This window comes from Taudactylus pleione, unplaced genomic scaffold, assembly GCF_031769625.1.
Source record: "Taudactylus pleione unplaced genomic scaffold, aTauple2 ptg000116l, whole genome shotgun sequence".
Taxonomy (NCBI): Eukaryota; Metazoa; Chordata; class Amphibia; order Anura; family Myobatrachidae; genus Taudactylus; species Taudactylus pleione.
The window spans coordinates 7,140,570-7,152,707 of NW_028284518.1; the positions used below are offsets into that span (position 1 = coordinate 7,140,570).

Genomic DNA, 12,138 nt, shown 5'->3' on the forward strand with positions numbered 1-12,138 from the left:
TCTGCTGTTACGGGTCTTACTGTATAGAATTGGACCCCTAATGAGAGAACTACTGAGCTTGAGATAACCATCGGTTAATAGAGGGATAGAGGAATGACAATCAGAGTTAATTATAATGATATACGATAGCAAATAAATCGCTGATCATGCTCTTTGAAATGATTTCTCATAACAAGTCAATGGTTTGAGTAACAACCAATATAATTCACTGTCTAATCAATGATATTCAGTCGCTATATCTATCCTAATTATTGTTATCAAAAAAATATATTAATTTCATATATATAAAAAGTAGATATCCCATTGATTATTATCAAACAGAAAATGTAACTTGATTTTCTATCGTCTAGTTAGCATCCTGAGCAGATAGCGATATTATGACAGGTATACACATTAAATGCTGTTTATAGCAGAAAAATACAAAAAACTAGGTTATTATACGACTAGCAAAAATGTATAACACTGTATGAATATAAAGTACAAGGTATAGAAAAAGATGTTTTGAATCAACTTGTAACAAAATAGCATATTAATTCTGTCCCAGTAAAATACAATTGTAACACTTTCAGTATCAACTACAAGCAGTAAGCATAGATTATGTCACTTTCTTGCAGCATAGAATGTTAATATTTAAACGCATCTGAGTTGTCTCTGTTTGCCGCGTAGTAAACCAGATGATTTCCGTACAGACAATTACATCTGATGTGACATTTGGCTACAGAGCCAACTTATCAAGAAGCGAAGTGACTGCATATACTTGAATATATCTATGCTGCCATAGTAAAGGGGAACAGCTGCAATAATGTTCAAGTGAATGATTATATAGTGTACAGCATAGTGCAAATTGAGTTATGTCAGAATCTAGTCGCAAGTGACCTTTATGTTTTTTTAACCTGCTTGTATTTCAGGTTGGTCTTAATATAACACACGTTCTATCTATTGGTGTAATTGACACTGTGATCCACAGCGTTTCAAAGGATATACAAAAGGCTAATTTAGCACAATTAGTACATTTATCTATTTTATACCAATAATGTGTCAATTTACTCCAACGCATGTAAACTGTCACAGTGTGATAAATTTACAAATCAGAAGTTATCCATGTAAAAAATTACACCTCATATAATAGACTGCACTGAAGACTCTCCTGTCAAAAAAGAAAAAGGTGACTACACATAATTTAGTAAATAAATCGATGCTGCTGCCATATGACAAATATTCAAACAAACCGTGTTTCCAAAGATAAAATTCAAAATGTTAGAGTATGGCCGCTAATAACCTCTATTATAATAAATGAACCCATTATCTAATAGGAAGGTCTAACGAGATCTTTAGCGTGTAAAGGTATGGATCATCACATCACATCACATCATTTCCTCAGTGATCAAGCCAGCACGGCGAAACGCGCGTCGGGGACAGTAAGACAGCATCGGGTGTCTGTGGATATTACACGGCACATACCTCCATCAGGTTCCTTATTCCCGGAGTTATCTCCATACTAATGCTTTTTATGATCCATACCTTTACACGCTAAAGATCTCGTTAGACCTTCCTATTAGATAATGGGTTCATTTATTATAATAGAGGTTATTAGTGGCCATACTCTAACATTTTGAATTTTATCTTTGGAAACACGGTTTGTTTGAATATTTATCATATGGCAGCAGCATTGATTTATTTACTAAATTATGTGTAGTCACCTTTTTCTTTTTTGACAGGACAGTCTTCAGTGCAGTCTATTATATGAGGTGTAATTTTTTACATGGATAACTTCTGATTTGTAAATTTATCACACTGTGACAGTTTACATGCGTTGGAGTAAATTGACACATTATTGGTATAAAATAGATAAATGTACTAATTGTGCTAAATTAGCCTTTTGTATATCCTTTGAAACGCTGTGGATCACAGTGTCAATTACACCAATCGATAGAACGTGTGTTATATTAAGACCAACCTGAAATACAAGCAGGTTAAAAAAACATAAAGGTCACTTGCGACTAGATTCTGACATAACTCAATTTGCACTATGCTGTACACTATATAATCATTCACTTGAACATTATTGCAGCTGTTCCCCTTTACTATGGCAGCATAGATATATTCAAGTATATGCAGTCACTTCGCTTCTTGATAAGTTGGCTCTGTAGCCAAATGTCACATCAGATGTAATTGTCTGTACGGAAATCATCTGGTTTACTACGCGGCAAACAGAGACAACTCAGATGCGTTTAAATATTAACATACTATGCTGCAAGAAAGTGACATAATCTATGCTTACTGCTTGTAGTTGATACTGAAAGTGTTACAATTGTATTTTACTGGGACAGAATTAATATGCTATTTTGTTACAAGTTGATTCAAAACATCTTTTTCTATACCTTGTACTTTATATTCATACAGTGTTATACATTTTTGCTAGTCGTATAATAACCTAGTTTTTTGTATTTTTCTGCTATAAACAGCATTTAATGTGTATACCTGTCATAATATGGCTATCTGCTCAGGATGCTAACTAGACGATAGAAAATCAAGTTAAATTTTCTGTTTGATAATAATCATTGGGATATCTACTTTTTATATATATGAAATTAATATATTTTTTGATAACAATAATTAGGATAGATATAGTGACTGAATATCATTGATTAGACAGTGAATTATATTGGTTGTTACTCAAACCATTGACTTGTTATGAGAAATCATTTCAAAGAGCATGATCAGCGATTTATTTGCTATCGTATATCATTATAATTAACTCTGATTGTCATTCCTCTATCCCTCTATTAACCGATGGTTATCTCAAGCTCAGTAGTTCTCTCATTAGGGGTCCAATTCTATACAGTAAGACCCGTAACAGCAGAAATGAAAACTTGAGTAACACTGCGGTTATACTGTTGTTTCCACGGGCAACCTGCCTTTCCGGTAATCTCTCACTCCTCATAGATAGACCTTGGTCCAAGTGAGGAGCAGTAGAATGAGGTTTGGCAGCTTCTATGCCCGGACTTTTCTAATTCTATAACAAAGGACATATATATGGTATGCATTAGGGATTAAACCGATGTTTATATAATCATGTGATTTAAGCCTGATTCTAATTGAATCTTATTATCTGTATATTTCGTCATTTTTTGATATATTGGAGGGTGTTTGTATTTCACTATTATTGTATGTTTATGTCAGTATATGTTATTAATACTGTACGTTCGTGTATGTATATGTTTACTAATTGTATAGGGCATTTAGAAACCAATATGTATTAGATCAAACATTGATTCTTTTGATATTTTTCAAGAGTTGTGTACAACAGTGAGTTTATATTAATGATTAAACATTAAAAGTTATGTTTTATTATACATAAGATTTATGATAGTTTAGAGTGCTCACCAAACAGAGTTTTTCTTTCTTTTCTCCTTTTTAAACCGCTTTGATACCACCGATACCCTGCACTGGGGACACTGACAGCACCGCAGCACTGCCATTCCATGTACTGAGAACACAGTCAGCAATCCCGCTATGCCGACACTGCTGTCACAGTAAGTGCACTATTGGTGTATCCAGCCCACACTGTATAACACACTGTATCTGTGTTGGAAATTGGAAGCTGAACTGCCACATGTTAGTGCCGCCCACTGTGTTACTTAGCTTCGTTAGCGAACTAGCTGGATGCAACCTTTTGGCCTTAACTAGATGAAAAAAATAATATTGTGAGGTGGTCAAAATTGATTGGAAATTACTGGAAATAAATGTTATTGAGGTTAGTAATACTGTAGGAACAAAAAAAGGCCCATTTTATGTGATTTTAGCTGTTTTTTTTATTTTTAAAGAAAAAAATCAAGATCCAAAACCCGAAAAACAAAACACGGAGGTGAGGTTTTGGCAAAACCAATCCAGATCCAAAACCAGGGGAGATCCAGATCCAAAACCAAAACACGGGGGTCGACGCACATCCCTTTATATATATATATATATATATATGCTGAAGTACCCGGCATTGCCCGGGTTTAAATCTTCAAATTATTAAGTTGTCAATGAGTTGGATGCAACAGTCAACATTTTTAAAAAAATTGGCAGCTTAGCAGCTTTTCCAACACACCCATGAGGAAAGTTCTTTCAGGCGCAATCGCCGTTAGGTCTGACTGGGACCCTAACCACTCCATTAGGCATCCCGGACCAATTGCCACCCCTCTGTGAAGTTTTCAGCAAAATCCAGTGGAAAGCCCAGAACAGGCTTCCTGGGTCAAAGCTCTGCCCAGCCTACACCAACAGGAGGTGGGACCTCAACCCCCAGTATGTCTTCTGGGATCCAATATTACCACTCTGTGAAGTTTTTGTCCAAATCCATCCAGTGGAATGCTCAGTATAGGCTTCCCTTCAAAGTTCCGCCCAGTGTACACCAACGGGAGGTCTGGCCAGGACCCTCACCCTCCTAAAAACAGGCTAGGATCCAACTAGACCACCCCGCGTTGGTTTTAATCCCAATTGGTGCAGGGGTGTCTGAATGCATAACCGGACAGACATACAAACACACATACCAATTAGCTTGATATAGAAAATGTGTGTATATATATATATATATATATATATATACTGTGCATGTATATATATTATATTTATATATATTATATATATTAATTTCATACTGATTATATATAGAGAATATGATTTACTGAGCTGCTGGAAGATGAAATCCCTGAGATTGTAGTTCCTGGCAGCAGGCTTACAAACAACGAAGATAAAGAAATAGCAGTATAATTTTTTTTTGTCTTTCAAGTATATCAGATGTTTCTGGAGTTATTCTATTCTTCACAAAGTTTTATTAATGTTAAATTCCCATTTGTTTTTGAAAAAAAACTAAACAAGAACAGTATTGTTTTTTGTTAAATAAATAGAATATTATTTAGTAAAGTGGTTAAACTAGATTAATTTATAATTTGTCAACTTGTTTGATATTGATTCACAGGGATAGTCCATAGGTCAACTGTTTGCATTTGTCATAGCGATTAAAAGTACCAGTGAGGTTGTAGTGCAATTTCGCTTTCAGCCAATGCTTGGTGTCGTAATCTCAGTTCCAGGCACTCCACTGTAGGAGGGTAGCTTTTCAGCTCAAATTTGTTGGCAAATAGTTTATTGGAATTGAACAACCACTGTAAATCTCCTGATCCATATATACAAACCTGTCTGACATAATGGCCTGGAAAAGAAAGAAGAAATAAATAATCATAATTCATATATATTTCTGCAGCCATCAAAACATAACTGAAAGGTGGAATAAAAACAACATCAGCTGATTCAACAGATATAAGAATTTGATGGACAAACAGGTATCACTCTAGCAAGCTCCAGGTATTGGACATCGTACTCTATAAATGTCAGGACAGCGAACACCATATGTAGGTTTCCAATGCGGCTGTGCTCGACTTGGCGTGGTGTGCAATGCCGCTGGTTACAAAAATCAAAGGATCAAAGGAGTCTAATTCCTCTTACTAACGCGTTTCTTCCCCGGCTGGGGATTTCTTCAGAGGGGTGTGTTTTCGACATCTATCATCGCCTGAACATGCAGGCCAACCTGCTGATAACGACAAGTTGGGCATGTTTGGGGCTGAGAGAGGGTGCCTGCACTGAACGACATATCATTCAGTGTGGGCACATTATCCACTGCACAGGATGAAGAACGATTGCAATGTTGCAATCGTATAGTCGTTCCACTCTCGTGTAGTGGATATGCACCTTTATGTTATAAAATATCACTGACTTCTAGAAGCTATTCAATTATAATGCGCGTTAATTCTCCATAGGAATTAACGCGTCATTCTTTTTGAGACTTCCAGAGCAGGTAAAAAGTTGGGGAAAATCCCCATTTTAAGGTACGAATTTGGGGACTTGGGGCCTGATTCAGAGCCGCTCGCACAAAGCGAGCACTCGCTCTGAATCAGGGCGTGTGCTTTTTTTTTTTTTTGCGGCCTCTTGGCCGCTCGCAGAGCTGTGGGTTACCAGCCACAGCTTATGCGAGCGGCCATGATGATGGTCGCGATGGTCAAGACCATCGCGACCATCGGGCTTGCGACGAGACCCTTGCGGTAGGGTCTCGTTGCCGCAAGCCCCAGTGGACTTCCTGCACTATTAGAGCATGAAGTCCACCTGCTGACATCACTAGTGATGTCAGTAGGGCCGCCCACAAACGGCAGGCGTTCGCATGGGAACGCCTCCGTTTCTGAAGCCACCCCCCCGCCACGCCTACAAAATGGGGTGAGCTGTCGATCAACATCGACAACCGCCCCTTTTGTAGTGAGTCCCTGAGCGAGTGCTTTCTGCACTAGCTCCGGGGCTCGCGCGTGCGCACTGGGCCAGAATAATGGGCTGCAATATGTTGGACAGGTATAAGGAGGTGTTGTATGAATGGGACAGACGTTTTTAAGCTTGCAGGTGGGAGTAACAGTTTTTTTTATTAACTATAATTTGTTCACTATTCTTGAAAAATGTATATAAGACATTTGATAAATTTTAAGAATCCCAAATACTTCGGTTTTGGCCACTAACAGATTTACTGTCATCCATTATTAGTTTGCAATTTTTGGGGGTACAGGCAGATTTTACCATTTTCACCCTCACTTAACAAGGTTATTAGCAGCGAAATCTGGAATAAGCATTTTCTAATTGAATTGTGCTTTAAACGGGAGCGCGCTTACATGCGTTAAGTGAATTACGATGTGAGCGTTAAATTAACATGCAATAACATACTTTTTTTTGTGGCTAATTGAATATGGGCCTATGAATGTTTGCTACACTGGTGAAAACTCATGTGACTTCCTTCCTTAATGGTGCTTTGAGGTTACTCTCTACTCCTGCTGCTTATTATGGGTGGGGTGATGTTGACATCTACTCGCTTGAGTCTGGAACAGTTGGACTTGACAGTGACATCATAGCCAATCACCATGCTACTAGCCCATCCCTGACATTAAGAAGCAGACAGCTTACAGGTAGAGAAGCTGAAGGTTTCTTTTCCAGTTCAACAACCGTTCATTGTTTTTGATGCCCCCTAGCTCTGTCCCTATTGACTGATATTAGACACATATTTTCCATGAGTCTGACAGCTTCCTCTTTCTGCAAAGGTTCACTTAATCACTTAAACAATATGCTACAAGATTCCGGCACACAATGGTACAGAATCATTAATTCTATCACAACAATGCCGCTCTTATTCTGAATCCTGACACCTGTCAGAATCCCAGTGCCAGCATCCTGACCGCCGGCATCCTGAAGGTAAGTACTGTGGTTAGGGGGAAGGTTAGGGTTGGGCACTGAGGGGGGAGGGTTAGATTTAGAGTGAGAGGGAAGGATAGGTTTAGGCACTAGGGGGAAGGTTATGTTTAGACAGCGGGGAGGGAGGGTTAGGGGTAGTGAGAGGGGGAGTATACTGACCGACAGGTGTTGGCATCTTAACCGTGTTGGGATGCCGGCATAGCAGAGCCGGATTTAGACCTCATGGGGCCCTAGGCAAGATCCTGGTTCTAGGCCCCCGACCCTCAAACAGTTCATAGCACTATACTTTTATTCTTAATTCATGCCACTATACAGCACCCTGAAGAAAAAGTCTGCCGCAGCCTTGAAAAGTCGGCTATGTATAATACACGTTTTTTGCTAGCTTTCACTAAGCTTTTCTGAGTTGCCCCACTGATTGCCCCCTCTATAGCTCTCACTGCCGGTCTATTCCATTTCACACTGACTTACTGGCCCTCTCACAGCAATCACTCACTCAACACACTGACCTCCATCCAAGCTCACTTATTGCCCCCCTATAGCACACACACTGACCCAGTTACTGCCCATCTCATAGCATCACATACCGCACCCTCACAGCACCACATACTACCCTCTTTACTGCCCTCTCCCAGCATCATGTACTGCCCCCTCACAGCACAGACCACCCTCTCCCTCAGAGCCAGCACCCCTCTCTCCTCACAGCCAGGGCCGGCCCTAGCCCAAATTTTTTGGTAAGCGAGTAGGTTTTTTGGCGCCCCCCCCTATACAGTGCCCACGGTAGTGGTCCCCCCTGTGCAGTGGCCCTAGTGCCCCCATTAGTAAGCTTATACAGTGCCCCCCAGTAGTAGACCCCCCTCTTGTAGTGCCCCTAGTAGTCCCCCCTTGTAGTAGTCCCCCCATTGTTGTGCCCCCAGTGGAGGTTTCCCCCCCATGTAGTGCCCCCAGTAGTGGTCCCCCCCCCAGTAGTAATCCTCCCTTCAAGTGCCCCCAGTAGTAGCCCCCCTTCAAGTGCCCCCAGTAGTAGTGCCCCCAATAGTAATCCCCCCTTCAAGTGCCCCCAGTAGTCCCCCCTTCTAGTGCCCCCAGTAGTAATCCCCCCTTCAAGTACCCCCAGTAGTAATCCCCCCTTCAAGTACCCCCAGTAGTAATCCCCCCTTCAAGTGCCCCCAGTAGTAATCCCCCCTTGTAGCCCCCCCCAGTAGAGACACACGTTATAAAAAACAAAACAAAAAAAAACAACTTACCTGAACCCCCCCGCCGATATCCGCTACTCCCGACCATTCTCCAGGGCCGCTTTGCATTATGGGAGAGACGTCATCATGACGACGTCTCTCCCATTACCCACTGCGGGAGCCGGAACTGTGTTTGGCACTGTGTAGCGCTGACCGAACTCCGTCCGGTCAGCGCTACACGCGCGGTGCAGACTGTGTCACAGAGACACAGTCTGCACCACAGTAAGCCACTGAAATCTGCATGGTCGCGGCGCCCTTCACTACGTGGCGCCTTACGCGGCCGCGTACCATGCGTAACCATAGAACTGGCCCTGCTCACAGCACAGAATCCCTCTCTCCTCATAGCACAGACTACACTCAGCACAGACACCTTTCCCCTCACAATACCCCCCTCAGCCCAGACCCCCTCTGCCCTCTCAGCAGACCCCCTTCTGCCCTCAAAGCACAGACCCCACTCAGCAGACACCTTTCTCCTCACAATACCCCCTCAGCCCTCTCAGCAGACCCCCCTTCTGTCCTCACAGCAGACCCCCAACTACCTTAACAGCACAGTTCTCCCCTCTGTCCTCTCAGCACAGACCCCCCTCTGCCCTCTCAGCAGACCCCCCTTCTGCCCTGTGCCCTCACAGCACAGACCCCACTCAGCAGACACCTTTCCCCTCACAATACCCCCCTCAGCCCTCTCAGCACAGACCCCCCCTCTGCCCTCTCAGCAGACCCCCCCTATACCCTCTCAGCACAGACTCCCCCCTTTGCCCTCTCAGTACAGAGTACCCCTTGCCCTCTCCGCACAGGCCCCCCACTGCCTTCTCATCAAAATTCCATCTTCTACCCTCATAGCACAGCCTCCCCCCCTGCCTTCTCAGCACAGTCCCACCCCTCTGTCCTCTCAGCACAGTTCCACCCCTCCCCCCTTTCAGCACAGATCCACCATCTGCCTTCATGACACAGACCCCCCACCCTCTGCACTCACAGCGCAAAGCCCCCTCCAATCCCCTCACAACACATTTCTCCCGTCCCCCTGCCAAACTTACGTGCCGGGACCGTTTGTACTTGTATGGCTCCTCGAGTGCTCATCCTCCCATTCAGTGAGTGAAATTACGACGTGACATGATGACGTCACGTCGCATAACTGAGCAGTGCAAAGCCTCCTACAAGCGCAGAGAGACGTGGGGGCGATCTCAGTGAGTGACTCACATACCCTGCTAATAATAGAGCCGGCCCGGCCCTGTCCTGCAACTCTGCCTTTTCCTCCTCCCCCCGCCGCCTCCCTCGTGCTGCTGCTGCTACCAGCCAGACTGCCGGGCCCTAGGCGGCCGCTTAGGTTGCCTAGCGGTAAATCCGCCCCTGCGGCATAGGGATTCTGACAAGCGGGATCCTGAGCATCGGCCTCCCGTTACCAGCCCCACTTCAGACCTAGTTGTAGTAACAATTTGGAAAAACCAAATCAGGTGCCATACATCCGTATTGGGTCCATGATATCTATGACCGTTTAAGGAGGTAGCATTAAACAGCCTCATAGGGCCGGATTCAATTAGCCGCGGTAATTAACCATGGAGTAATTGGTCAGCTGGGGACATTCAATACTGTAAGTAATTGAATAGCCCTGTCTCTTATCACGGGTGCAGCACACGCGGTAACCTATAGCTCCGGGTACTTATCCCAGGATCTGTGGGTTAATGCTTGTTAGCCACAACTTTACTGCGTGAGGAAAAGGAGTTACAATTGAATAGCCTCAGGCGTAGAAGCCCAGAGCTACCACCTTTTTCCTCACAATCCGACCCTTAGTTTTAAGGTAAACTCATCAGAGTATATACAGCTGTGTGAGCTGGATGGGAATTTTAATCCAGTATTCCCATCAAATCTGCAGGGGACTAAATGGCAGTTTAGTATCTTTCTTTCGTTGGCAGGATACATAACAAGCAGAGAGACTTGATTTTTAAGGTAGATGATCATTTAATAATTGAGTGTAGAACTAGAATTCACAGTAATAGTTGTAAGTCCATTGTAGCAAGGACTGATGTGAATGACTGAAATATTCTCCATAAAGCACAGCGGAATATATGTGTGCTATGTAAGTAATGGTTCTGGTTTTACAACACTTGTTTGGGTGATTCTAAAGACATAAACAGTGAGCATGGCTTAGATTGAGCCCTACAGTGCTATATTTGTAGTGTTACCTAAAGTAGTTGAAAAATTCATACGAAATGATCACCTGCTCATCTGGTAGTGCAGTAGCCTTGCAGTGCTCTAGAGGTATTTGCAAAGGCATATTTTTCCCATATTTGCATTTTATTTGCATAGTATATTGTGTTATTTTTGTATAATTTAAAAAATATGTTAAACTAATTTGTAAAATTTTTCCCCAAATCGCAGAACCCAGGCAAGTTTTATAAACATTGCTAAAGGTGCATACACTACACACACAACGATTTTTTGAACAATTATCATTAACGATATTGTTTATCGTTCAATTGTTGAAAACATCATTCACTTTCTAAGTTAAAATGATGAACGATTATCGTTCATGCGAGTTCACTTTTATAGTTTGTAGTTCAGTCAGACTGACCAATTCAACAATTTCAGTAAGGGAATATGCAAAAATCATTTGTAGTTCAAAAAAATCATTAATTACATTTAGTAAATGAACGATTTTCGTTCATTTTTCCTTGAAAAAATGAACGGAAATAGTTTACTAAAGTCGTTCATCTACTAAATCGTTGTGTGTGCATGCAGCATTACACTACATTATGGTCGGCATTTTTAAAACCACTGCGTTCAATGAAATTCCGTGTGCTCTGTGATATCAAGGAAAGTCATGCAAATTAGCAACATCTTTAAAACAAATACAATTGGCTATGCAAATGTAACTAAAACACAGAAAAAAGAAACATGCAACACTACACTCAGCAGACACTTCTACAGTACTGCCCACTTCTGCCTAGTGAGCAAGTGGTCATTTTGGCTGAGCTTTCTGATGAAAAATGTCAGCACTAGTTACATTATAAATAAAGCACAGTACTGTGATATTTAAACCACACATTTTAACATCTCTGATATCACTCTAGCAAAAACAGAAATATAATTCAGGTTTGTTTAAAAATATTATGCTGCGCTTTTATAGTTTTCTCCCTATGATGGTTATATAACAATTGTTTATTGTTTCTTTTATGTCTAGACAAAAATGTTCATTTCATTAAGCCAACATGAAAAACTCATGCTGAGAACATGTTCTAAATTAATGAAAGTGAAAAGTCTGTCAACATTGTAAGAATACGTGAATGTTGTAGACATCAACAGGTGAAATTTTAAATAGGCATTTTAAAAAGAGCAAGTGTCCCCACCTATTGGATCTGCTATATCTTGTTCAGCAGCGTGTATCATATGTCCTGTTATCTTTGACTTTCATACTACAGTAAAAACAATGAAAGTGTATTACCATGGCAGCCATCGTGACTACTGTCATCACTCCACTTTATCGCTCTGAGATTACCTTCCCATTTAGCATCTGGCATGGACCCTGGAAACTCTGGTGGAAAAGGAGAAATGAAATGACTGTCTCAGGAAAGCATATATCATCTTTGTTTTTACCACTAATATAGTTACACTTGTGTGAGAATTGTTTTTATGTTACGGTCCATTC

General features: G+C 41.6%; 1 protein-coding gene across 3 annotated transcripts in view; it reads right to left on the reverse strand.

Annotated features, from left to right (window-relative positions):
* Nucleotides 1-4,888: 4,888 nt before the first annotated feature.
* The window catches only part of LOC148524746 (N-acetyllactosaminide beta-1,6-N-acetylglucosaminyl-transferase-like), a 98,982-nt gene continuing 91,732 nt past the window's right edge, over nt 4,889-12,138 (reverse strand). For 2 of the 3 annotated variants that reach the window (XM_088471771.1, XM_088471770.1), the window contains exons 4-5: nt 11,935-12,024; nt 4,889-5,194 (exon numbers count right to left, since the gene is read on the reverse strand). In XM_088471771.1, coding sequence (XP_088327897.1) covers nt 5,004-5,194; nt 11,935-12,024 — 281 coding nt within the window. In that variant the 3' untranslated portion in view covers nt 4,889-5,003. Of the gene's footprint in view, nt 5,195-11,839; nt 11,906-11,934; nt 12,025-12,138 lie in introns of all 3 variants that reach the window. The other variant, XR_015878346.1, reaches the window with a different exon arrangement.